Here is a 27105-nt window from a genome sequence, read left to right as displayed (position 1 = left end):
TGTAGCTTTCTTTAACTTCACTCAGGGGCTCACATTCTTGTCGTGACTGACAAGGCTTTCTTGAAGTTGGGCCCTGAATGAAGTTGTCAAGTGAAAATGTGGAAGGAGTACCAAGAGAACCCCTAGAGATCCGGCGATCACATCATAAAGGGCTCTGGGGCAAATGGGTGTCTCCTAACGAAATCTAATTACCCTTCTGTGGTACTACATTACGTCCAAGTAGAGAAAGGGTATAAAAAGGAAGGTAACAGTGACCCGGCCCATGGCCGGAGTTGAGGGATGGCATAGGAGCGGGCGAACAGTTAGATCTGGAGACAGTCATATACAAAGGCACACAAAGAAACCTCTCCCACCGGCTCGACACTAAAGGCAAGCCCAGAAACAAAAAAAAAAGCCCCAACGCGTGTCACAAGTAAACTCCTTGGATCTCCAGGGTAAGAACAGAAAGAAATGGTCGCCCAAAGTCAGCCACAGTCCCTCTCTTAAATCCACAAACACTCTCACATTCTCGGCATCACACAACGACCCACAATCACGGGACGTGATTTTAAATGCAGAAGCTCACTGCACGGACAGAAAACTTTGCCCCGCGGTGCGCAGGCACAAAAGTGTGCAATGACGGTCACACACAGATCGCCACACCTGAGCATTCAGTAACGCTGAAGTCACGCACGCGCGGAGCTTCACGGTTTCCTCACACTCCGGTACCCAGGGGCCCCTGAGTGCCCGAACTCGACTCCGGTGGCACACACCCCTCTACTTACACACCCTCGGCCAAGGCAGCCTGCGCAGGCGCGGAGTAGAGGAGAGCCTTGGGTTCCTCTGGGAAATGTAGTTCAGCAAAGAAGGCCGCGGCGCAAAGCGTTCTGGGACTCGTGGTTCGCGGGGTTCGTAAGGAAAAGCTGAGCAGCGTCCAGTTCAGCTGGATGTTACCCCAGCTGAGCTCGGGGTCCCGCGCGCCTCAGTCCCTGCTCACCTTCACCCCGCGAGGGATTCTGGGAGGGGACGTCGCGGGTCCCGAGTCGCTGGGCGGGTTTCCAGAGCCCGCCGCGCTGGGAGGTGAGTTGGGCCTGGCTGCGCGCGGGAGCCGGAGGTCAGGGCCGGGCTTGGGGTAGAACCGCAGCTACAGGGATTGGACCAGGGTGGGTGCCTCTGGGGTTACTGTCCAGCTAGCTATGTGAGAGGCCGCTGTGTGACAGAATGTGATCTTGTCTGTCACCGCATGTGTGCTTATGTGCGACTCTATGTTTCAGGTATAAAACTGTGTGTGCGTGTCTGTTTCTGCAGGTACAACTATGTGTTACTGAATATGGGTTTGTGAGCGACTGCGGGTGTGACACTGTGTGTCGCCGATGAATTTGTGAGATTATATTTGACTACTTGTCTCTGTGGATATAACAGTGTTTGAATGTCTAAGACAGCAGGTGTGATTGTGTACCTGTGTCCATCTTCTCTCTGCAGGTATAGATTTGTCTGAGTAATGATGACAGGTTGAGTGACCTAGTGTGGTATGTCACTGTGTGCGAGATTGCATGGGACTGTCTCTTTGTTGGGGTAATTGTGTCATCTGTCTTTGTGTTAATGCCACTGCATAGGTGTTTGACATTACAAGTGAGCTTGCGTGACCGTGGATAGTGTATGTGTGTGACTGGGTGAGAAATTTTATCTATATGTACGTGAAACAGAAAGCTTTATTGTGTGGGACCTAGTGTGTGATAGTAGGCGCAGAAATATTAAAAGTACTTGCCCAAGTTCAGACAGTTTTTTAGTGACAGAACGGGGTCTTGAACCTAGGCATTTTGGCTCCAGAGTCCTTGCTTTTAATCACTAAACTCTCTTGATCTTTCCCATATTGTGAGAATGAAAAATTTTGGACCCTGGGTTCTAAGAGTTTTGGAGAGGATTGTCCTTGACCTTGGACTAGGAATCTCTAGGATATGGGTTTCTTCCTCCATTCCTCTTGTGAGTCACAGGACCTAGTCTAAAGACATTGTAGTGAGACCATCCCCAAACTGACTGTCTCTGGGGGAGGAAAGCTTAATCTGAAAGCCTAGTTTTTCTCTCCTTAGGCCATGGAGTTTGAGATTTTAGGTTTGTCTTTGTCAAAGCTCTTCCATGTTTGGTGCTCAGAGAGGCTGATCCATGACTCTTTTCCTTATGTACCAAGTGAGCTAAATTTTAGTTCTGACTTTCTCGGTTAATAAGAAAAATGTTTGTTCTCATTTCCTTTGCAAATGTGTGTATAGGATGTAGGCAGGGACAAGGGTAGCACTTATTTATGCCAGGAATTGGCTCATGCTGTCTTGACAGTGAGGAAAGAAATGTTCTGAGAGATGGAGTAATGTGCCCCAAGGTCATGTAGCCAATGAGTGAAAGATTGGAAAGTCAGCATGTGCCTGGGGGTTATATAAAACCCAAGTCTTTAAATTCAGCTTCAGAGACGATGTTCATCTCAAACTTGGAGAACATTACCCAAACGGTACACAGTTACTTGCAAACAGAAATTTTAAAAAGGCATTTCTTTTATGCAGCTGCTAGATAGGGCTCCCAGATGCAGAGAATACTTCATTGATTCCTCTCAGATTTCAAAGGCTTTTATGGACAATTTGAAGCTGCATTGTGCTAATGAAATAATTTTTTTTAAGATTTTATTTATTTATTTGACAGAGAGCACAAGTAGGCAGAGAGGCAGGCAGAGAGAGAGAGAGAGAGAGGAGGAAGCAGGCTCCCCACTGAGCAGAGAGCCCGATGTGGGGCTCGATCCCAGGACCCTGGGATCATGACCTGAGCCGAAGGCAGAGACCTTAACCCACTGAGCCACCCAGGCACCCCAGAAATAAATTTCTTAAACAGTGAGTTGGCTAGTGCAGAGTAGTAGCCTAGAATTAGGGAGTTGTGTATCCTAAATTCTAGGTCAAACACAACTATGCTCATTTTCGGAATGAATAAATGTTGGCCCTGAGGGGACTGTGCACTTTGTTACTGGTTTGTATTAAAAATGAGCAATGCCTGCCTCAAGCTTTATTCCTGTGAAGTAATAAAGGTAATATCTGCATGCTCTGAAGAGGCTTCTCTAGTAGATGTATAGCAATGATTCCCCAGGTTATGTTAAATATTTTGTTCAGACATTGTAGGCTCTTGAAGGAGGACCAGCTTTTAAGTCTTATTGCAGTTTTAACCTTAGGACTGAGTTAGTTGTTTAAGGTTTTTTGTTTTTTTTTTTTTAAAGATTTTATTTATTTATTTGACAGAAATCACAAGTAGGACAAGTAGGCAGAGAGGCAGGCAGAGAGAGAGGAAGGAAAGCAGGCCCCCTGCTGAGCAGAGAGCCCGATGTGGGACTCGATCCCAGGACCCTGAGATCATGACTGAGCCAAAGGCAGCGACTTAACCCACTGAGCCACCCAGGCGCCCCTGTTTAAGCTTTTTGAACCTCAATTTTACTTGTTGGTAAGATGGGGTTAATAATACTTATCTTTGCAGTTTTGTGAAGATTAAGATAATGACATACATGTGTAACATTGCTATTTATATTACAGGAGGCACAGCAAGATTTATTTACTCATTTAGCAGATATGTTTTGAGCTCCTGCAAAGGTATTATAAAAATAATACATAAATATATACATAATATAAAAATAGCAGATATTTTTTAACACCTGGCATTATTCTAAAACCAGAGATATATCAGTGAACAAAATGAATCATAGTTCTGTTAGATCCTACACTATTGTTTGGGGAGACAACAATAAAGAGAAAAAAATAAGTCCAACGGTGTCAGATGCTAAGAAAATGTATCAGGATAAGGGAAAGAGAAGGGAAATTCTCTTTAGATAGAATTTTCAGGAAGGTTCCCTTGATATGGTGACAATTGAGCACTAATAGGAATGTGAAGAGAGGGAGTGAGCCTTCCTGAGTCCAGGAAGAAGGAAAAGCAAAGGCAACAGCCTTGAAGAAGGAGTGTGCACAGTGATTGAAGAACTGTAAGGCAACCTGTGTGCCTGGAGTGGGATGAGCCAAGGGGGCTGAGGGTAGGAAATGAAGTCTAAGGGGCAGTCAGGGGTCAGATCATAAACCACCATTGTTGACCATTGAGATTTTGTTGAGTTGAGGCTACATGTTCTTAATATCAGGAATTTAGGGCTTAAATTCAGCTCTGGTTTTTTCTGAGATCTTGGAAGGAGGCTGTGGAGACCTTAAAGGGACAAGAGTTCTATCTTTGTGAATCTCAGGTCAGCAGCATGGGGCTGGTCTGCCATTTTTTTTAATTTTTTATTTTTTAATAAACATATATTTTTATCCCCAGGGGCACAGGTCCGTGAATCGCCAGGTCCACACACCCCACAGTGGTCTGCCATTTTTTTTTTCCCCTTTAATTCTCTCTTCTCAGGACTTTGTTCTCCAAAAGGGACTACTGAAGAAGGAAAGAAGGATGGCTGTTGGGCTTTGTAAAGCCATGTCCCAGGTAAGTTGATGTTTTCACTTTGTTTGCAGAAATTCCCCCTCATTTTTTTGGACTTTGGGACCTCAGAGAGTCAGAAATAGCCCTGTGAGCACTCTGATCTCTTCTGTCTCTTAACTACTTATGATCTCTCTACAAATCATTTTTCACTCAGTGCTGTGCTGAAATATGTGATGGGAAACAACTGTCCTCTTTAGATGGATCATGATTTGTTGTGCTGCCATTCAGTACAAATGAAATAAAGGACAGAGGTGTGATTATTGAGTGTCCTATTAAATAAGAAGGTCCAGGATGGCCTCTCTGAGGAAGTGACATTTAAGCAAAGAAAACCCTCAGTGAAAGTAGGGGGGAGGTTTTGTGAAGATCTGGGAAAGAGCTTTAGAAGGAGAAGGAAGAGGGCACCTGGGTGTCTGAGTTGTTAAGCATCTCCCTTCGGCTCAGGTCATGATCTCGGGGTCCTGGGATCGAGCTCCACATCAGGCTCTCTGCTCAGTGGGGAGCCAGCTTCCCCCCAACTCCCCCACCTGCTGCTCTGTCTACTTGTGATCTCTCTCTCTGTCAAATAAATAAATAAAATATATTTTTTTTAAAAAAAAGGAGAAGGAAGGGGCGCCTGGGTGGCGCAGTCTGTAAAGTGTCTGCCTTTGGCTCAGGTCACGATCCCGGGGTCCTGCTCAGCAGGGAGCCTGCTTCTCCTTCTCCCTCTGCCTTCCCCCCTTCTTGTGTTCTCTCCGTCAAACAGATAAATAAAATCATTTAATTAATTAATTAATTAATTAGAAAGAGACAGCAAGAGAGGGAACCCAAGCAGGGGGAGTGGGAAAGGAAGAAACACGCTTCCCTTTGAGCAGGGAGCCTGATGCAGGGCTTGATCCCAGGACCCTGGGATCATGATCTGAGCCAAAGGCAGATGCTTACCCGACTGAGTCACCAGGTGCCCCAAATAAATAAAATCCTTTTTTTTTTTTTTTTAAAAGGGAGAAGGAATAGCAAATACGAAGTTACTGTGGTGGAAAGATGTCTGATGTATTCTAGGAATATCATTGAGCCAGTATCCTCAGAGGGGAATGAGCACTGTGAAAGCAGAGGAGTAGCTGGGGAACAAGTTATGTGGACCCTTGAAACTCATGACCAGAACTTTGAGTTTTGTTCTGAGGGTGAAGGAGAGTCATTGGAGTGTTTGTGATTTAATGTGATTTCTATTTTAAAAGGAAAATAGAAAGGAAGTAAGGGTGGAGCAGGGAGATCAGTCAGGAGACTACTGCAGTAGTCCACCTGGAAGGTGATAGCTACCTGGGCCATTGTGGTGGTATTGGAGCTGGTGGGGTTTGGGGTATATGTTGGAGAAGAAAATAAGGGATTTGGCCAGGGACTGGTTTGGGAGTGTGAAAGAAAGTCAAGGATAATTACAAAAATTTTTGACCTGGGGCAGCTGTGCAAATGACCTTAGCATTTACTGAGGTGGAAAGACAGGGCAGAATGATGAGATGGGAACACAACTTGAGTTCTTGATCTAGTAAGTTTGAGAGACCTGTTGGATATCCAAGTGCAATAGTGATTATATACCTGGAGTCAGGATTGCAGATGTGAATTTGAGAAGCATTAGTGTATTTAAAGCCATAGGACAGGATAGGATTATCTTGAGGATAGGATTGTGAGTTAGATAGGAAAGATGCCCAAGGACTGAGTTTTGAGTATTCAGTATCTAGAGGCTGAAAAGAAGAGAAGGAACCAGCAAAAGAGACTGAGAAGGACTGATGTAAAAGAAAAACCAGAAGAGTATGGGTCCTGGTAGTCAGGAGTACAGTGTGTTTCATAGAGGGTATGATCAATTAAATTAAATTCTTCTGAGAGACAGTGAGGAAGATGAACTGACCATTGGGTTTGGTAACATAGAAGCTACTGATATTCTTGACAACAGCTACTTGATAGAGTGGTTGGGATGAAAGCATTGCAGTGGGATCACAAGGGAATAGTGGGCCTAAAAGGTAAGAATAGAGATGAGTGGAGACCTGTGCTGTCCAATAATGTACCCAGTAGCCACATAAGACTGCTCTGAGTTAAGATGTACTATAAGTATAAAATATATACCAGATTTTGAAGATTCAGTACAAAAAAGAATGTAAAACATCTCATTAATAATTTTAACATTGAGTACATGTTGAAATAACATTTTAGATGTAATGGGTTAACTATATTATTAAATTTGCTTCTTTTTTTGTTTTTAAAGATTTTATTTATTTAGAGAGAAAGAGAGAGAGAGAGAGAGAGCAAGAACACAAGAGCAGGGAGAGGGAGAAGCAGACTCCTGGCAGAGCAGGGAGCCTGACTCGTGGCCCGATCCCAGAACTCTGTGATCATGACCTGAGCCGAAAGCAGAGACTTAACCTACTGAGCCACCCAGGCGCCCCTAAATTTACTTATTTCTGCTTACCTTGTTTTTTCTTTTTGCAATATGTAACTTAGTAATTCAGCATGACAATTGGTCTTAAACTGTAAAATGTAAACTTAAACTGTAAAATGGGGTTCATAATTTTTTCTTATTTTTTTAACAAGTTTTACAATGAGATTTAAGATAATATTGGTAAAATGCTCATTAGTGTGTCTTATACCACTTACTGGTATGTAGTAATTGGTCAATAAATATAGCAGTTATTCTTATTTGTTTCCATCATTAAATCTATTTACTTTTTTAATGTAGCTACTGAAAAATTTTAATATGAGGTTTACTTTGTTTTTCTATTAGACATTGTCGATTTAAACAACTCTTTGGAAGATTTTGTGTTTAAGAGGAGTAGAGAAATTGGACAATAACTACAGTGAATTATGGAAGGGAATTTGTCCATAAGATGAAAGATACTGTATCAGTTTGTATATGAATAAAAATCATTTAGGAAAGTGGAAAATACTGATAATATAAGAGGGATATCTGTTATCTCCCTGATACAAGGAAGAGAGGTGACAGTGTCTTTGTGTGGACAGTGGAGGGAATGGTCATAGGAGCCTAGAGTTTCATGCATAGTAACAGAGGGAAGACAGAATATATGAGTATAGATACAGTTTAGCAAGGACCTGTGGTAAGCAAGAAGATGAGGAAGTTCAAAGTGAAAACAGGGAAGGAATTGGTGGTATTTTGAGAGAGAGGCAGAATCTATGAAGTAGTCATAGGAAAATGGGAAAGTGAATTTATTGGGGGAAGTGTAGTGGTGCTTTTGTGGACTCTCTGGTCATATCCTAGAAGTACATTGGATCAGTGTGTTTATCAGTCAGGGCTCCAGCAAGAATCAAAAGGGAAGTGTTTCCAAGTTATGAATCAGTGTATAGAGAACTGTAAAGAATAGTGCTATACCCTCGGACAGTAAAACTTGGACCTGAACCCAGAGATAGAGAGATCTGAGTGGGGAGGGCCTCTGACAGGCATTGTGACCTAGGATCAAAGGAGACAGACCACACAGGGTGGTGCTGTAAGGAGGATGCCAGGGGAGTAAATATTGTGCCTCACTTGCCTCCTTCCCATCTCTTGCATGTGGCTGAACCCAACTGAAAATGGGGTCAGGTCGGGGAGTCTCTTAATGCAGTCAACACAGGTCAGCCTCCCAGGACACAGAGAAGTGTAGAGGGACAAACGAAAGTTATATAACTGTATGTAGTTGTATGAGGCTTTTTTCTCTAGCCACGTTCATCTGTATTTCTGCAGTGTAGAATAACCATATTTGTCTTTTTTTTTTTTGCAATTTGATGAACAGCAGTGTACTTTTAATTTGAAAGCACAAGCAAAAGAGATTATTTTCTAGGTAAATATAAAATACAAAAACTAGCTCAAAAAGTAGAAAACTAAATATACCAATGCTCAAAAAAGAGTTAATACAGCAGATGCTGTGTTTAGAAGAACCCACTTCCTGGTTGGCTTTTGACTAGCATCGGAGATTTTGGCACTAGATCCGTTCTCTGCACTGATAGATACTTCATGATTTTTTATAAAAAATGAGACCATACTCTGCAAAATGGAACTCTGCCATTTTAAGCTTTGAGTACTCTTCCTTCCTATGGATGTATTACAGGAAAGTTTACCATTTATTCACTGAGTGGCAAATATTTACTGCTTACAATGTGACAGGTTTTATAAACACCAGATATTCAAGAGCTTGTAAAACAGAGATCCTTCCCTTCGTATAGCTCATAGTCCAATGGAGTAGGCTAACCTGTTTATTTTATTTATTGATCTATTTTTTTAAAAGATTTTATATAGTTCTTTGACAGAGAGTGAGAGGAAGAGAGCACACAAGCAGGACTGGCAGAGTGGGAGGGAGAAGTAGGTTCCTGAGTGGGGCTTGATCCCAGGACCCTGGGATCATGAACTGGGCTGAAGGCAGACAGTTAACTGACTGAGGCACCCAGGTGCCCCTTTATTTTATTTTTAAAAAGATTTTATTTTATTTATTTTAGAGAGAGAGAGAGCACATGAGCAGGGAGAGGGAGAGTAGCAGACTCCCCACTGAGTGTGGAGCCCTGTGTGGGGCTCCAGCCCATGACCCTGAGATCATGACCTGAGCTGAAATCAAGAGTCAGATGTTTAACCCATTGAGCCACTCAGGTGCCCCTAAACTTATTTTTTGACATTAAAGTTTTTTTCCGGATTTTTCATATAATCTTCCAATGAAAATTCTATCTAAATTATTTCACATACAGGGCGCCTGGGTGGCTCAGTGGGTTGAGTCCTCTGCCTTCAGCTCAGGTCATGGCCCTAGGGTCCTGGGATCAAGCCCCTGGGCTCTCTGCTCGGCGGGGAGCCTGCTACTCCCTCTCTCTCTCTCTCTCTCTCTGCCTGCCTCTCTGCCTACTTGTGATCTCTGTCAAGTAAATAAGTGAAATCTTTAGAAAAAATAAAATAAAATAAATAAATTACTTCATATACTTCATTATTTCTTCAGAACACCTTTTTACAACTTTCTCCTCATATATCAAATCTAAGTTTCAGACCATACCCTATTGTTAAACCCCAATTCAAGGTCTTCCCTCACTATTCTAACCCATTCAGTATCTCAGTTTGAGGAGTAAAAAGGAATCATCACTATCAGAATTTCTTGGTACATAGTATATGTAACATAAAATAGCCTTGTTGACATACTTTCATGTTATAAACTCATGTTTCAGGCCGTAAAGTAATTTTTTTCCTGTGTGTACATCTCTTTTTATTCACAAGTGTGAAATTTTCAAGGGGTGAGTCTGTTTCTAATATTTCTCTTTCTCTCAAAAGTTTTGACAAGCCTGGGCATGTACTTGCTCCCTAGTAATTATTTTCCTCAGGCCACCTAGAGCTTTGAACTCTGGCAAAATTTCATCTTTTCTGCTAGGACCATATGGGAGTACTTGGCAACGAGATCTTTTTTTTTTTTTTTTTTTTTTTTTTTTAATTTCAGGGTCTGGTGACCTTCAGAGATGTGGCTCTAGATTTTTCCCAAGAGGAATGGGAATGGCTGGACCCGTCTCAGAAGGATTTGTACAGAGATGTCATGTTGGAGAACTACAGGAACTTGGTATGGCTTGGTAAGGATGTCACCCCCGTAATTCAGAATCTTCCCTCTGGGGTGTTTTTGCTTCCTCCACTGGGAATATCTAGGTCATCTTAAGTGCTTAGCTGAATTTCTACTTCTTGTTCCCAGGGAATAATTTGAAGTAGTTCCAAAGAATTAGAAATGAGTAGCCCCCATTGCTGTAGAATGAGGTAGGAATTTGTTAAATTATGAGGTCCCACCTTAGACCTCCAGAATCAGAAACTCAGGAAATAGGCCCAGTAGTCTGGGTTTTAATGAGCCCTCCAAATGATTCTGATGCCCATAAAAGTTCGAGAACCACTGTGGTTTCAGACTTAGTAGGTCTGGGCTGGGGCCCAAGACTTTGCATTTCTAGTAAGTTCCTAGGTGGTGGTGCTTTAGCACTTTGAGAGCCACTACTGCAGAAGAAGCTTCATCTTCATCCTTCATACAAGCATCATTCCATTCTCTGGCCCTTCCTCTAATTTCTTTTCTTGCCTAATGAACAAAAGATTGAGATTGAGTCCTAGAAAGGCGATAGCAAGTTGATTGTCTGCCTGTTTGTCTCTTTCTTGCTCTCATTTTTCTTCTCCTGTAAACAGGACTCTCCATTTCTAAGCCCAACATGATCTCCTTATTGGAGCAAGGGAAGGAACCTTGGATGGTGCAGAAAGAGATGTCAGATGGTCAGTATACTGGTGAGTGACCGGGAGCTGGGCAAGGAAGGCTGTTGTATGGTGGCAGGCCAAGAGGTCATGAGAAGGCTACCCTGCACTTGAGGAGGCTGCCATGGGCTAGGCAGGGGCGGGTTTCTCCCTATTGCTATCAAATTATACACTTGTGATTCTTCTGCATATAACCCGAATCTTAGTCCTTCCCACTTCTTTCCTTTTTAGGGTCAGAAATGTATACATTTCCAGATATATTTTAGAGTTTTTATTTTTACCAAAGTTTTCAGGGTTGTGCAAGCACATTGTTTAAAGAGTCAAGTAATTTTACAACACTTATTCCCTTAATATACATGCTGCCAAAGCGAGCACAAGACTTCTTCCCTTAAAATAGGCAGTCTCTTGTCTTCTTCCTCAATTTCCCTCTCAGAAGGATTGATCTTGCTTTTGCAGCTTATTTTGGATGTTTCCTTCAAATCTGCAATATGTTTATATTGCTGTTTCTTAATTGTCTTTCTAGGTTTAGACCTCATCCAATATTTTTTTAAGAAAGTAAGAATTTAGTACTTTCTTTCTTTTTTAAAAGATTTTATTTATTTATTTATTTATTTATTTGACAGGCAGAGATCACAAGTAGGCAGAGAGGCAGGCAGAGAGAGAGAGGTGGAAGCAGGCTCCCCGGTGAGCAGAGAACCCGATGCAGGGCTCGATCCCAGGTCCCTGGGATCATGACCTGAGCCGAAGGCAGAGGCTCAACCTACTGAGCCACCCAGGCACCTGCCTCCATCCATTCTTGAGCACTTCCTTCTTTCCTGGTTCCAGGTATTCTAGGTTCATCTTGTTTTCCTTGCCTTAGCCTTGAATCAGCTGTTTCTCCTGGGAGCTCTGTTTCCCTTATTGGGAAATGATGCTTAGAAACCAATGTCTGGGTGCTATGTGTGCTCTTTGCTACCAGAATGTCATTGTTCCGAGGCCCTCACAGCAGATTAGCTGGAAAATATATGTGTGTGTAACCCAATACACATAGGTATACTCACATTTCTATATTTGTATCTGTTTCTGTCTTTTTATATATTAAAATTCTCAGTTTATTTTTATATCCTTTTTAAAAAGATTTTATTTATTTATTTGAGAGAGAGAGCAAGTAAAAGAGAACATGAGAGGGAAGAAGGTCAGAGGGAGAAGCAGACTCCCCGTGGAGCTGGGAGCCCAATGTGGGACTTGATCCTGGGACTCCAGGACCATGACCTGAGCTGAAGGCAGTTGTTTAACCAATGGAGTCACCCAGGCAACCCTATTTTAGTATCTTTATTCTAGTCCTACTCCACAGGGTTTAGTTTAGCCTTTCTCCTTTACTTATCTATACTTTCTTTTTCTGACAATGAGAAACAATGCATTTACTTATTTGTTCCATTTTAGTATGCATATTAAGTAGTTTCAGAATTTCCAAGCTATTCTTCTGTGAGAAACAAATTTACTAACTAGATTACATTATTTGTATATGGTTGTTTCTATCTGTAGTCTTACAGTATTCAGTCAAAATACTCTTTTCCAAAGTTATCTAAGTTAGCTCTTTTAGATTTGTTACTACTTGTATTCTGTTTGGGTTCCTGCCACACTTGGTTGGTTTTAATTATATATTTATTTTTGTATCTGAAACATTACTATGCTTTTAAGGATCAGAGCTATAGAAAAATATATCCTCAGTAATATGTTAGTTTGTCTTCATATCTACTATCCTAATTCTGTTCTCTAATGTCTTCCTACCCCTTTCTTACCCACTTCTTATAGATTACGGATTTCTTTATTTTCAGATTTGTCCTTTTTATGTTTCTTTTGTACAAATGAGCCAACATATATGTAGTTTATTGTATCTCCTTGTATGCTACATAAAGGGTACCTGGGTGGCTCAGTGGGTTAAAGCCTCTGCCTTCAGCTCAGGTCATGATCTCAGGGTCCTGGAATCGAGCCCTGCATTGGGTTCTCTGCTCAGCAGGGAGTCTGCTTCCTCCTCTCCCTGCCTGCCTCTCTGCCTACTTGTGATCTCTGTCAAATAAATAAACAAAATATTTTTAAAAAGGGTGGGGGTAGCATACTGTACATACTCTTTGCATCTTGCTGTTTTTACTTAACTATAAATACACTCCATTAGTCATGGACATCTTCCTCATTTTTTTTTTAATTTTTTAAAGATTTTTATTTATTTGATAGAGAGAAAGATCACAGGTAGGCAGAAAGGCAGGCAGAGAGAGAGAGGGAAGCAGGCTCCCTGCTGAGCAGAGAGCCCGATGCGGGGCTTGATCCCAGGACCCTGAGATCATGACCTGAGCCAAAAGCAGAGGCTTAACCCACTGAGCCACCCAGGTGCCCCGACATCTTCCTCATTTTAACAGCTACAAAATACTCTATTATCTGGATGTTATGGTAATTTATTTAACTACTCATTGATGTGTGGACTTCTGGGATATTTGCACTATTTTACAATTAGGACCAGGACTTCAGTAATAACTTTGTATGTATGTTTTCTCATATTGTCAAGGCTGTATTTTCAGAATAGATGCTTGGATGTAGGATTGCTGAGTGTGTATGTAGTTTTGTTAGGAATTGCCAAATGCCCTTCCAGAAAGGTTGTAGCGGACTGCTTTCTGTATTAGGTTTTTATTGCTGCTGTAACAAATTACCACAAATTTACTGGCTGAAAACAACATGAATTTACCATTTTATAGCGCTAGAGGTCAACAGTTGAAAAATGGGTCTTATAGGACTATAATCAAGATGTTAGCAGCCTGTCTTATGAATACCGTAGAAGAGAAACTGTTTCTTGCCTTTTTATGCTGTTTTGGGATCTTTCCTCATCCTTTTATTTTCAGTTTTTTAAAATCACTTTAAGTATGACCCTTTTATTTTCAGTTTTTTAAAATCACTTTAAGTATGACATTTACATACAGTATAGAATTGAGTTTTTCTGGTGCCAATCTGAATATCATTTTTCAATTTTATAGGTGAGAGTCCAGTACATTTCTTATATGTTTGCGCTTAATTCTGTGTTGTTGTTTTATATGACATTTTCTGGTTTTTACAGGTTTTTTTTTTTTTTAAAGATTTTATTTATTTATTTGACAGAGAGAGAGATCACAAGTAGGCAGAGGCAGGCAGACAGAGAGGCGGGGAAGCTGGCTTCCTGCTGAGCGAGAGCCCGATGCAGGGCTCAATCTCAGGGCCCTGGGATCATGACCTGAGCCGAAGGCAGAGGCTTTAATGCCACACAGGCACCCCATGGTTTTTACAGTTTTAAAAAAGACATTTATTTATCTATTTTTCTAGCCTTTTATTTTGATTACTTAATACTATAGTTTTGTAATAAGTAGGAATTTTTTTCTTTTGTTCCAGTTTTATAGTGCTCTGTTTCTGTAGACAATATTTATTCCTTCTGTTACTTTAAAAACTAGCCTTTGAGTTTGTTTCTTTACCTAGTATAGATGAGTCAGTTAGTAGGCTTGTTTTACTTCCTACTTTCTCTTCCTAAATTTTGTTAGTTGTACACTTTTTATATTGTCAAGGCATATTATATTTACATGCTTTCTGTCACTTTTGTCCCAACCTTTCATTTCATCTTTGTTCTACAGTTAAATATATTGTGTTTTCCATGAGGTCCTTTTGCTGAGATTTCTCTAGATATCTCTTGGTTGCCTGAAGTTTGTCCTCTAGAAGTTTCCTCACAAAGAGTTCACACAAATAAAAGCTTCCCAGGTTCTATCTCGTTCTTTCTATAAGTTTATTATAGTATAATATTAATGTTGAATAGTGTTATGAAAAAGTCTGATACCAACTTGATATTTTCCTTTATGTATTATTAGCTTTATATTTTGTTCTGGTCTCCTAGTAGTTCTTTCTTTAATTTTAAAGTTATTTTGTAAGAGTACGTCTCAGTCTTGACCATTTTTAGTTACCTTTTCCTGCCTTTTCTTATTTTCATTTCTACTTTATCAACTATAGTTTCCAAATCTATGTTAAATAATTGCTATAAATTTTTTTCTTTCTGATATCACAAGGCATTTTCAGGTGTTTCACTTAAATGTGCCTATTTTTTTCTGTTCCTAGCTCTATGGGTGTATATATTTTAAGCATGAAAAGCTTTTGGATTTTATATATTTTCAGCATCTTTTAAGGCAATTATTTTTTTTCTCTTCCTTTACATTTTTTTCTTTCATAAAATTTATGGAAGAAAAATTCTGTAAGAACTTATAGTGAAGATTTCCTATTGCTGAACTATTTTTGTATTTCTGAGTTGCATACATGGTTATGTGTATCATTCATTAAATATACTGCTTGATTTAATTTTTAATATTAAAGAATGTAGCCTGTTATCCATGGGGGAGATCAGTCTGATATAAGGGTAGTGAAGGAGATCAGTGGAACAATAGAGAAAGCTCAGAAGTATATACAAGAACTTTATATTTGATAACAAGGTGGCTTTTTATTTTTATTCTTTTTAAAAGATTTTATTTATTTATTTGACAGAGAGGGACACAGCAAGAGAGGGAACACAAGCAGGGGTAGTGGGAGAGGGAGAAGCAGGCTTCCCACTGAGCAGGGAACCTGATACAGGGCTTGATCCAACCGTCGGATCAGGACTTGAGCTGAAGGCAGACACTTAACGACTGACTAAGCCACCTAGGCGCCCCAACAAGGTGGCTGGATTTTAAATCAGTCGTGTAAAGAGATTTTCTTAAAAGTTGAGGTTAGTATTTGTATAATACTGGATTTTGGAAAGTCTTTCTTAAAATGTATATCAAGGCCAGACTGCATAATGGAAAAATGGGATATTTGACTTCATGTTTTCAAAAATTTTAATTGAAAGCACTGTAAATGAAGATGACATGTGACAATAAAAAGTGATGACTTGAAAAAAAAAGTGATGATCAAGGGGGAAAAAAATACTGTAAAGCCTTAAAACCCTAAATTTATAAAGGACTTCTATAAACTACTTAAAAGAAAATGCTAATGCAATTAAAATATGTGTAAAAAATACAAATAAAGAATTCACCAAAGAAGAAACCACAAAATGCAAAGCCAGTACACATACACATTTATGAAAATGCTCTAGTTTACAATCAGAAAATTGCAAGTTATAAATAATGAGGTACTCTTTACTTATAGGGACAAAAATTTTAGTCAGTATAGATTAGTCTGAAGACATGTATTTTATGTTCTGGTAGGAATGCAAATTGATAAAAATTACCTTGGGGGGCAGTTTGACAATGGATATTAATATTTTAAATATGCACATTTATAGTTTTATTTAATACTTCTTTTAGAAATATATAGAAATATAAAATGGGCCCCTGGATGACTCAGTTAGTTGAGTGTCCAACTCTAGGTTTTGGTTCAAGTCATGATCTCAGTCAGGGTTCTGAGATCGAGCCCCATGTGGGGCTCCTTGCTCAGCATGGAATCTGCTTGAGATTCTCTCGCTGCCCCTCCCCTCCCGTCCTCTCATGTGTGTGTGCTCGTTCTCAAATAAATAAATAAATAAAATCTTTTTTAAAAAGAAACATAAAAGCATGCAAAAACATACTGTAGAAGCTGCTTACTTGATTTATAAGTGATTACTCTTTTTAAAAGATTGTCATGAGGGATCATAAAATATATACACACATGAGACATTTTATTTTTAATATCCTTATGATTGTTGCTTTACATTCTTCTTCAGGCATACTACTTATATCTGTTTGATTAGATCTCAGGCCATGACCTTTTCTTGTTCTTTCTTTTGGGATGAATTCCTTTCCTTTCCTTTTTAAATCCATTTTAAATCTCTGTCTTCTTCTATATTAGAAAAACCTGTTATATTTCCTGCTCCTGAGAGTCTTTATGAAGAAGAGTGTCTGGGGCCTGGAGCTTTGGGGAGTGTCTCTGGTGTGTGCTCTGTGCTCTGCTTTTGTGTTTTGGCTGCTCTGTCCTTCAGGCCAGCCATCTGTAGAGGCTCTCCTTGCCTGCAGTGTTTAGTCCTTGGCCAGAAGTGGCAAGTTTTAACTAGGTGTGTTCTGGTGTGCACCTGAGACTAATGTAAAACTTTCAACTATATTCAAAAGAAATTTTTAAAATCTCTCTTCAGCATGCATTTTATTAACTCAATGTTAAAGTATGTGGTTCTCAACCAATGAACTAATGAGGTTGAGAACACAACTAAATTTTGGCAAGCAAGTAACTCAGCTTTTGGGCTAGGAGTGCAAAAATCTATTAAGATGCCTAGTTACCAAAATTATGGTTCATCCATTCTGGAATAGAGTAGTTTTATTTGTATGGACATGGGAAAATGTCTATAGTATTTTAAGTTTAAAAAAAATTTTTTTAAGATTTTGTCTATTTATTTCAGGGGGAGAGAGAGAGAAAACGTAAGTAAGGGGTAGGGGCAGAGGGAAAGGGAGAAGCAGACTCCCCACTGAGCCAGGAGCCTGACACAGGGCTCGATCCCAGGACCCCAAGATGCTGACCTAAGCCAAAAGCATATGCTCAACTGACTGAGTCACCCAGGTAGCCCTAAGTTTGTTTATTTATTTATTTATTTATTTAATAATTTTTTTTTCAATCCTGAACATACCTAGGAGGGAATCTCATAGGAAAGACACATGGAGGGATTTCCAAATCAATTAAGATGCAGATTGTTTTGAAAAGGTACAGTTAAGAACCAATATTAGGGCTGCTCTATAACATTTTTCCATTTTTCTTTTTCTTTTTTTTTTTTAAGATGTTATTTATTTGTTCATGAGAGACAGAGAGAGAAGGAGAGGGAGAAGCAGTCTCCCCACTGAGCAGGGAGCCAGATATGGGACTTGATCCCACGACCCCAGGATCATGACCCAAGCATAAGGCAGATGCTTAACCATCTGAGCCACCCAGGTGCCCTCTTTTTTCTTTTTATAAAGTAATCGCTATACCCAGTGTGGGGCTTGAACTCATGACCCTGAGATCAAGAGTCTCATGCTCTACTGACTGAGCCAGCCAGATGCCCCTTTCCTTTTTCCTTTGAATAGAAATAGTATTTATTAGAAAATATTCAAGTGATTAAAAAATGTATAAAGTAGGGGCTCCTGGTGGCTCATTCGTTAAGTGTCTACCTTCAGTTCAGGTCATGATCCTGGAGTCCTGGGATCGAGCCCCACATTGGGCTTCCTGCTCAGCAGGCCTGCTTCTCCCTCTCCCCCTACCCCTGCTTGTGTTCCCGTTCTTGCTGTGTTTCTCCTTGTCAAATAAATAAATAAAATCTTTAAAAAAAATGTATAGAGGGGTGACTGGGTGGCTCAGTGGGTTAAAGCCTCTGCCTTCAGCTCAGGTCATGATCCCAGGGTCCTGGGATCGAGCCCCGCATCTGGCTCTCTGCTCAGCAGGGAGCCTGCTTCCTCCTCTCTCTCTCTGCCTGCCTCTCTGCCTACTTGTGATCTCTGCCTGTCAAATAAATAAATTAAATCTTTTAAAAAAAAATAGAGTAGGAAGTATACTCTTCTCTTGAGATACCATCCAAAGACCTTTACTGTTTATGGTTGGATCTATATCTTTCTAGAATTTCCCTTGGACAGATCACACACACACACACACACACAATTTTTATATGCATCTGTTTACAAATTGCTTTTTTTTTTTTAAGATTTTATTTATTTGATAGATAGAGATCACAAGTAGGCAGAGAGGCAGGCAGAGAGAGTGTGTGTGTGGGTGGAAGCAGGCTCCCTGCTGAGCAGAGAGCCCAATGCGGGGCTCAATCCCAGGACCCTGGGATTATGACCTGAGCTGAAGGCAGAGCCTTTAACCCACTGAGCCACCCAGGTGCCCCTACAACTTGCTTTTTCAAAAAAATTTTAACTTAAAACATTGTATTGGTTAGGATGTGGAGGAAAAAGGAGCTGTAGTGTGCTGCCATTGGGAATGTAAACTGGTACAGAGATTTCAGAAAACAGTATAGAGATGCCTAAAAAATTAAAAATAGAAATACCATATGATCCAGTAATTCCATCAGTGAGTATATACCTGAAGAAAACAAAAACATTAATTAAAAAGATGTATGCACCCATATGTTTATTGCAGCATTATTTATAATAGCCAAGATCTGGAAGCAACATAAGTATCCATTGACAGACAAATAGAGAAGTAAGATGCCTATGTATACTCAATGGAATATTACACAGTCATAAAAAGATAAGATTTTGCCATTTGTGACAACACTGATGGTCCTCTAGAGGGTACTATGCTAATTGAAATAAGACTGAGAAAGACAAATACCATATGATTTTACTCATGTGGAATCTAAATTTTGAAAAATGAATAAGCAAAATGCAGAATCAGACTTCTAAATATGGAGAACAAACTGATGGTTATAAGAAGGAAAGGGGTAGAGGACGAAACTCTTATTCTCCACTGGATCCTATAAATTTGTGTGCTTCAGGTGTGTTTCTTTTGACATTTCCCTATAATTAAAGAGAATTTTACAAATTGCCTTCATTGAGTCCTTTCATTAGAGATTTTAATGAAAGGAGGGTATAAAATGCAATGCTGAGGTTTTATTACTGATTCTAGAAACTTTTTTCTTTAGAATTTTCTTTTATATTATTGCTCATCCTATGCCATGCATCCTTTAAGATAATTTCATAAGTTCAGAGGTAAAATCCTTGTGGAATTCTGATTGAAATTGACCTGATACAAATTATGTTGGGGTAAGCAAGCATGTGTATGTATTTTTTTCTTTTTATACAGTTATGTCTTATATTTTTATCTACTTAAATCTTCTTTGAAAAAACTCCTTTGAAATAATTTCATACCATTTCATAGGATCTTTTCAGTGTTTCTGTACACCATACTACCTTTTCTTTTCCAACTGCTTTTATACCAATTATAATCTCCACTCATTGCCTTTACTTCAGATTCTCTTACATGTCTTACCACTTGCAGTCTGGCATTTGCTCCCTCTAATTTGGCTAAATCCAGGTGCCTTTCTTTATTTTCCTATTCATCAGCTTACTGAGATTTATAAGATATTTCTGACCACTATTCATTTTCTCTGTTCAAAGCTCTATTCTTTTTTTTTTAAAATTATTTATTTATTTATTTATTTGTCAGAGAGAGAGAGAGCGAGCACAGGCAGACAGAGTGGCAGGCAGAGTCAGAGGGAGAAGCAGGCTCCCGGCAGAGCAAGGAGCCTGATGCGGGACTCGATCCCAGGACGCTGGGATCATGACCTGAGCCGAAGGCAGCTGCTCAACCAACTGAGCCACGCAGGCGTCCCCAAAGCTCTATTCTGTTTCTCTCTCCCTTTAACTGACTCATGCCCCTATTTTTCTGTATTTTCCTCATTCAACTGTAAGATTTTTGTCATGTTACTTTGGATCTTTGTCCAGTGACATCTAGTAGAACATTCTGTGATGATGGATATATTCTATATCTGTGCTTTGTAGCCACTAGCCACATTTGGCTGTTGAGCACTTGGAATATGGCTAGGTATTATTGAGAAACTGAATTATTTTTTTAAATTTTAATGAATTTAAATTGCCATATGTAACCATATTGGACAGCATAGCTCTATACAGTTTTTTAAAGATAGAGATCCAATCTGTAAATCTGTGGATCATTGGTCAGGCTATTCATGGAAACATGTTTTCTGGGCTTTGGCTTTCTTCTTAAGATTTCTCTTTAGGTCCTGTCCTTTTTTCCTAGACTTTCTAGTAGAATCTTCTAGGCTTCCTGCCAGGAGATTATTTACTTCATCAGGAAATCTTCCAGGGAGATTCTATAGTAAGACTTTTTCTTCTGCCAAGTTATATTTACTATGCTTACTACTTTCTGTGCAGTTCTGATTGGATTCCAAAGTTGATCAGACTTTGATTTTTAGCTTCTGTCTATTTATAGATTATAATCAGTTGGAAATTACACATCTTTAATTGCCTGGAGATAGATAGATAGATTTTAAAGATTTTATTTATTTATTTGACAGAGTGAGAGAGATAGAATGGAAACACAAGTAGGGGTAGTGGGAGAGGGAGAAGCAGGCTTCCTGCTGAGCAAGGAGACTGAGGTGGGGCTCGATTCTAGGACCCTGTGATCATGACCTGAGCCAAAGGCAGACACTTACCGACTGAGCCACCCAGGCACCCCAGCCTGGATATATTTTAACCCCAAAGGATTTACTTCTCCCATTGTTTGTCTTGTCATTTGACCATCAGTCTATTTCATAATTCCCCCTCCCCCCTTTTTTAAAAAGATTTTTATTTATTTATTTGACAGAGAGAGATCACAAGTAGGCAGAGAGGCAGGCAGAGAGAGAGGAGGAAGCAGGCTCCCCGCTGAGCAGAGAGCCCAATGCAGGGCTCAATCCCAGGACCCTGGGATCATGACCTGAGCCGAAGGCAGAGGCTTTAACCCACTGAGCCACCCAGGCGCCCCTCTCACCCCACCCCCACCCCCGCCTTTTTAAGATTTTATTTATTTTTTTGACAGAGAGAGCACAAGTAGGCAGAGTAGCAGGCTGAGGGAGAGGGAGAAGCAGGCTCTCCACTGAGCAGGGAGCCCATGTGGGGCTTGATCCCAGGACCCTGGGATCATGACCCGAGCTGAAGGCAGGCGCTTAACTGACTGAGCCACCCAAATGCCCCTCATAATCCTTTCTTGAACATAAATGTAACTTCTGAGACTACTAATGGTGTAGGTGTAATGATAACTTAACAAATCCCTATTAATTTGCTGCATTTTATGGTAAGTGTCACTGAATACATATAACGAACGTCTGTTTCCTAAATGTATGCTTTTTTCTTATACCACACTTGTAAGGTCATCTCATTTTGCCTACTAAGAAACTGAGGCTCAAGAGATGGCGTAATCAATTTGTTAATTTGTTAAAGGTAGAATAACTAGCTCCCTAGTTGAAGAAATAGGATTTAAACTCACCTATGACCCCAAACCCTGTGTTTTTTCCAGTGTGACACATGGATGCCTATTTAATCTCTTCCACTTTGCCTGAATCCATAACTTCCCTTTCCCCCTTAATCACTGATAAGGGTGAATTGTCTCTCTTCTTTCTTGCTGAATGCCACCATAATACCTTAATACCATTGACTTTAGGTGTTTCTGGACTCCGATCACTATGAATATGTCTTCCACATATACCATACTTCCTGTTCTGTACTTTCCCAGGCTATACTCTATACTGTCCCCTGGAATACCCTATATGGAATTCCTTCCCTGATAGTATTCATTTGCCTAAGTACAGAGTGTCTTCTTCTTTTTTCCCCCTGAAGAGTTGTTGGAGCTCCAGGCATCTCAGAATACCTGATGTTGGAAAATGTCTGTAGTTTTCTCCCATCAGTTTTTTTTTACTCAGCATTACAGTAGGTACTTTATAAAGCTGCCATTTTCCTGGAATACAGAAAAGATTTATTCTTGGTAAGAGGAAACACAGTGGCCCTGGGTGATGAATATAGGAAAGAAGGTTCTAGGAGAGTTCGTGAGGAAATAATGAATTTCTGCCAAAAAAAAAAAAAGAAAAAGAAAAAGAACAACAGTGTAGACCTAACAGAATAAGTGAATAAATCCCTCTCAGGGCTTGGTTGAGATAGAGCCCAAAGTAAGAGAAAATCCATGGCTATGCATAGGAAGAGTAGGTAGGGATGGGGCTTTCCCTGGGTGGAGGGTGTATTGGAAAGAAGAAAGATACAGATGCATAATGTATTCTTTGTTTTTCAACTTGTGCTGACCTGGCCTGCAGGTGGCTTTTCTTTCAACAGATGGGATGCTGTTATGGAAGAGACTATGTTATGGATGTATGTAAGACTATGTATGTAATGCTAACATGTGCAATTCTAAAATAATCTCCATGCATATCAGAACGTAAAAATGAGGAGGGCCTGGATGGCTCTGTCAGTTAAGTGTCCCACTCTTGATCTCGGGGTCAGGAGATTGAGCCCCCAGTCAGGCCCCATGCTGGACATGAAGCATGCTGAAGATTTTCCCTCTCCGTCTCCCCCTCACAACACCTCATGCTCTCTCTCTGTCATTCTCTCTCTGTCTAAAAAACAAAATAAAACATGAAAATGACTGTTACTGGAATAACCACTGCATTTTGGAAGCATGATCATAGCCTTGACAATCAAGCTCAGATTCTCCAGGAATTATTCCTTAACTAAATTAGTGAGTTTCGATTTCTGTTTTCCTGACGCTTATACTGCTAATAATCTGTATCATATTAACCAGTCCTTCATTATGTGTCAAACTGAATTTTCATATGTACAAGTTTTATCTCCTTAGAGTTTAAAAAAGAGAGAAGGGTAGCACCTGGGTGGCTCAGTCAGTTAAGCATCTGACTCTGATCTCATCTCAAGTCTTGATCTCAGTTGTTAGTTGAGCCCTGTATTGGGCTCCATGTTGGGTGTGGAGCGTACTTAAAATTGTTTTTAAGATTTTAAAAATTTATTTGACAGAAATAGACAGTACAAACAGGGAGGGTACCGGGAGGGAGAGGCAGAAGCAGGCTCCCTGCTAAGCAAGGAACCTGATGTGGAACTTGATCCCAGGACCTTGGGATCATGACCTGAGCTGAAGGCAGATGCTTAGCTGAATGAGCCACCCAGGTGCCCCCCAAGTTTTTGTTTGTTTGTTTGTTTGTTTGTTTCATCTAACAAAAGGAGAGAAAATGGTGCCTGAGTGGCTCAAACAGTTAAATGTCTGCCTTTAGCTCAGGTCATGATCCCAGAGTCCTGGGATTGAGCCACGCATGGGGCTCCCTGCTCAGCAGGGAGTCTGCTTCTCCCTCTGCCCCGCACCCTGTTTGTGCTCTCTCTCTCTCAAATAAATAAAATCTTAAAAAAAAAAAAGAGAGAGAGAGAGAGAAAACGACTCATGTCTCAGACTTTTTTCCCTTCTACTAAATGCTGGGTGCATAATAGTCGATTCTGTATAATTGAATATATTGGCTGATTATTGTGTGACACGAAAAGGACTTTCTCATTTTCCTTTTTTTTTTTTTTTTTTTTTAAAGATTCCTTTCAGTGACTCTATACCCGATGTGGGGCTCAAACCTACAGCCCCAAGATCAAGAGTTGCATGCCCCACCAACTGAATCAGCCCAGAGCCCCTCATTTTCCTCTTTTTGAGATCATTTTTTTTTTTTTTAAGATTTTTTATTTGAGAGAGAGAATGTGTGGGGAGAAGCAGAGGGGGAGAGAGAGGGACAAGCAGACTCTGTACAGAACCCAACACAGGGCTTGAGCCCAGGACCCTGAGATTATGGCCTGAGCCAAAAGTCAAGAGCCAGCCACTTACTTAACTGACTGAGCCACCCAGATGCCACTTTGAGATCATATTTTAAAAAATAATTTTCTTTCCATCTTATCTCAACAATACCCTCTCCCGAAAGTATCAAGTTTCTATTTAGTAGGCAGCATTTTTCTCTCAATGATGAGCAAAGCTGACCTTCAGATTTCTTCTAGACAATAACAACAGGAACAACCAAAAAGCCCACAGTACTTTTTTTTCTGGTCCCTGATAAAATCTTAAAAGTTGTTGCGCTTTCTGGCAGCATTCATTCACTTAACAAAATGCTACCATTGTCCTCAGCACTAAATACAATAGTAAGAAGAAAAAGAGGTAAAGCATCAATCCCTGCCTTCATGGAGCTTTTAGTCTTAAGAATAGGACTAGATAGTGCAGAGTAGATTCGAGACTTGAAAGACTAGAGGCAGGGAAACTGTGATTATGATCTAGTCAGTTTTTCTCAATTCCTTATCTTTTCAGCATTGAGCTTTGTCTGCATCTTGATCCCTTACATTTCCCCTGTCACCTTCTCCCTATCGCCAACACGTATATCTTCCTTTATCAGCTTTCTTCATTCTTTGTTCTTTCTTTGTATGTTTTTCATATTTGCTTGGCCATATTTGAAAGGTGTCAAAACCATGTACTTTCTTCCCTCATCCCCCGAATTAAATTCTTTAGTTTCTTCTAGAACAGTTTTCTCCTTACAGAGGCAAAAAGGACACATTTGCTTTCTTGATATTTTTCAGACTGGGAGTCTTGGTATGAAATCAAGGAATTATCTCCAAAATGGTACATTGGTGAAGAGGAAATATCCCAGGGGATGGTAAAGGAAAGACTTAGAAGTTATGACGTTGAATATTCCAGTTTCAGAGAAGCCTGGAAATATGAGGGTGAATTTGCGCGGCATCAACAAAAGGAGAGGCATTTCAGGCAAGTGACAGCCCTTAAGGAAATCTCTGCTGTGAAAATGGACAAAAAATATAATAATTCTGAGAGAAGTGTTCTCTTGAAATCAGTACTTTCACCACAAGAGAGAGTTCCCACAGTACAGCAAGTACATAAATTTGGCATTTATGATAAAATGTTTCCCCCAAATTCCGTCCTAATTGAACGTAAAAGATTACCTGCTGAGAAGGACTCTTTGACAGATAATGAATGTGAAGAATTCAACCAGAGTACATACCATAGTAAAGATACAGGAATTCGTCCTGCGGAGAAACCTTTTGAAAGTAGTGATTTTTCGAATCTCTTAAGTTTCCATTCATTATTTACTCAGCATCAAACAACTCATTTTGGAAAATTACCACGTGGATTCAGTGAATGTGATGATGCCTTTAGCTGTTACTCATTCTTTACTCAACCTCAGAGAATTCACACTGGAGAGAAACTGTTTGTATGCAATGACTGTGGAAAAGCCTTTAGTCATGACTTCTTTCTCAGTGAACATCAAAGAACTCACATTGGAGAGAAACCATATGAATGTAAGGAATGTAACAAAGCTTTTAGACAGAGCGCACACCTTGCTCAACATCAAAAAATCCACACTGGAGAGAAACCTTTTGCATGCAGTGAATGTGGGAAGGCCTTTAGCCGTTATGCCTTCCTTGTTGAACATCAGAGAATTCACACAGGAGAGAAACCATATGAATGTAAGGAATGTAACAAAGCCTTCAGACAGAGCGCACACCTCAATCAGCATCAGAGAATTCACACTGGAGAGAAGCCCTATGAATGTAATCAATGTGGAAAAGCCTTCAGCAGACGCATCGCCCTTACTCTGCATCAAAGGATTCATACAGGAGAGAAACCCTTTAAATGTAATGAATGTGGGAAGACTTTTGGCTATCGCTCACACCTTAATCAACATCAGAGAATTCATACAGGTGAAAAGCCTTATGAATGCATCAAATGTGGGAAGTTTTTTAGGACTGACTCGCAACTTAATCGACATCATAGAATACATTCCGGAGAGAGACCTTTTGAATGCAGTAAATGTGGGAAAGCCTTCAGTGATGCTTTAGTTCTGATTCATCATAAGAGAAGTCATGCAGGAGAGAAACCCTATGAATGCAACAAATGTGGGAAGGCCTTCAGTTGTGGCTCATACCTTAATCAACATCAAAGAATTCATACTGGAGAGAAACCTTATGAATGTAATGAATGTGGGAAGGCTTTCCATCAGATCTTGTCCCTTAGGCTACACCAGAGAATTCATGCTGGAGACAAACCCTATCATTGTAACGAGTGTGGGAATAATTTTAGCTGTGCCTCAGCCCTTAGACGACATCAGAAAATTCATAATAGAGAAACTCTCTGATTGTAACAAGTGTATGAAAGAAAACATTTAGTCACCACTCAGTCCTTATTAAATAAATATCAATGAATTCTTTGGTTAATGATTCTATGAATGTAGTAAATATGGAGAAGCCTTCAGTTTATGAGCATCCTTTATTTGAAATAGCCTGAATCATAGACATCTGTTACTTTTGGATCTATTCTGTGCCCCATTTAAAACTTACCTCGCCCTTAGTGCAAATTATTCTGATGAAACTATTAGGGAGAGCAGTGGATTGGTCATAGGCTGGCCACAGTCTGGTTAATAAGGACTTGGAAGATGGCCCTGTTTGCACCACTAAAACACTAGGGGGGCATTATTACAGATATAAGAAAAGATCATTTTTTCCCCTGGAATTGCAAGTTTCATGGATTTAAAGGATTTTTAAGGTTAACAACTCACCATAGCTTTTTTTTTTTTTTTTTTTTGGTCACCGCATGAGGAAAGCCTTCCCAAGATCAGTCTAACACAGAGGAAAATGGAGATAAGAGACAAATCTGATGACATTGTTTGATCTTCTGAGTTCAATCATGCCTGAAGTCTATACCATCTTTTACTTTTTAATTTCTGTGGTCCAATAAATTTCCTTTTTTTTTTCCCCTTAATTTGAATTGGATTACTGCCTCTTGGAATTACAGTCCTGATTCATACACCCTATGTTTGCTGTACATTTGAAAAAGCCTTAATTTTTTATGGCACAATTATCCTGAGAAACTCTGTAAACAAACAAGTATTTGGAAGTTGAATACACAGCCTTCATGAAGCTGAGAGAATTATTATGTTTTACTTGTTGATAAAAATTAATTTGGTA

The 27105-nt window shown here is 39.9% G+C and overlaps 1 protein-coding gene across 6 annotated transcripts; it reads left to right on the top strand.

Moving 5' to 3' along the window:
• The first annotated feature begins 872 nt into the window (after window positions 1-872).
• On the top strand, window positions 873-27105 carry ZNF527 (zinc finger protein 527). Of its 6 annotated transcripts, none has more exons than XM_059151483.1 (5): window positions 873-1059; window positions 4390-4464; window positions 9882-9998; window positions 10598-10681; window positions 24706-27105. In XM_059151483.1, exons 3-5 carry the CDS (start codon window positions 9929-9931, stop codon window positions 26274-26276), a joined length of 1725 nt encoding a protein of 574 aa, XP_059007466.1. In that variant the 5' UTR covers window positions 873-1059; window positions 4390-4464; window positions 9882-9928; the 3' UTR covers window positions 26277-27105. The 6 variants fall into 6 exon arrangements, with proteins under 6 accessions (XP_059007466.1, XP_059007465.1, XP_059007464.1 ...); XM_059151482.1 differs by having other exon boundaries at window positions 10598-10693; XM_059151481.1 differs by having other exon boundaries at window positions 9882-10008.

This window comes from Mustela lutreola, chromosome 16, assembly GCF_030435805.1.
Source record: "Mustela lutreola isolate mMusLut2 chromosome 16, mMusLut2.pri, whole genome shotgun sequence".
Taxonomy (NCBI): Eukaryota; Metazoa; Chordata; class Mammalia; order Carnivora; family Mustelidae; genus Mustela; species Mustela lutreola.
This window is presented reverse-complemented; position numbering and strand designations above follow the sequence as displayed.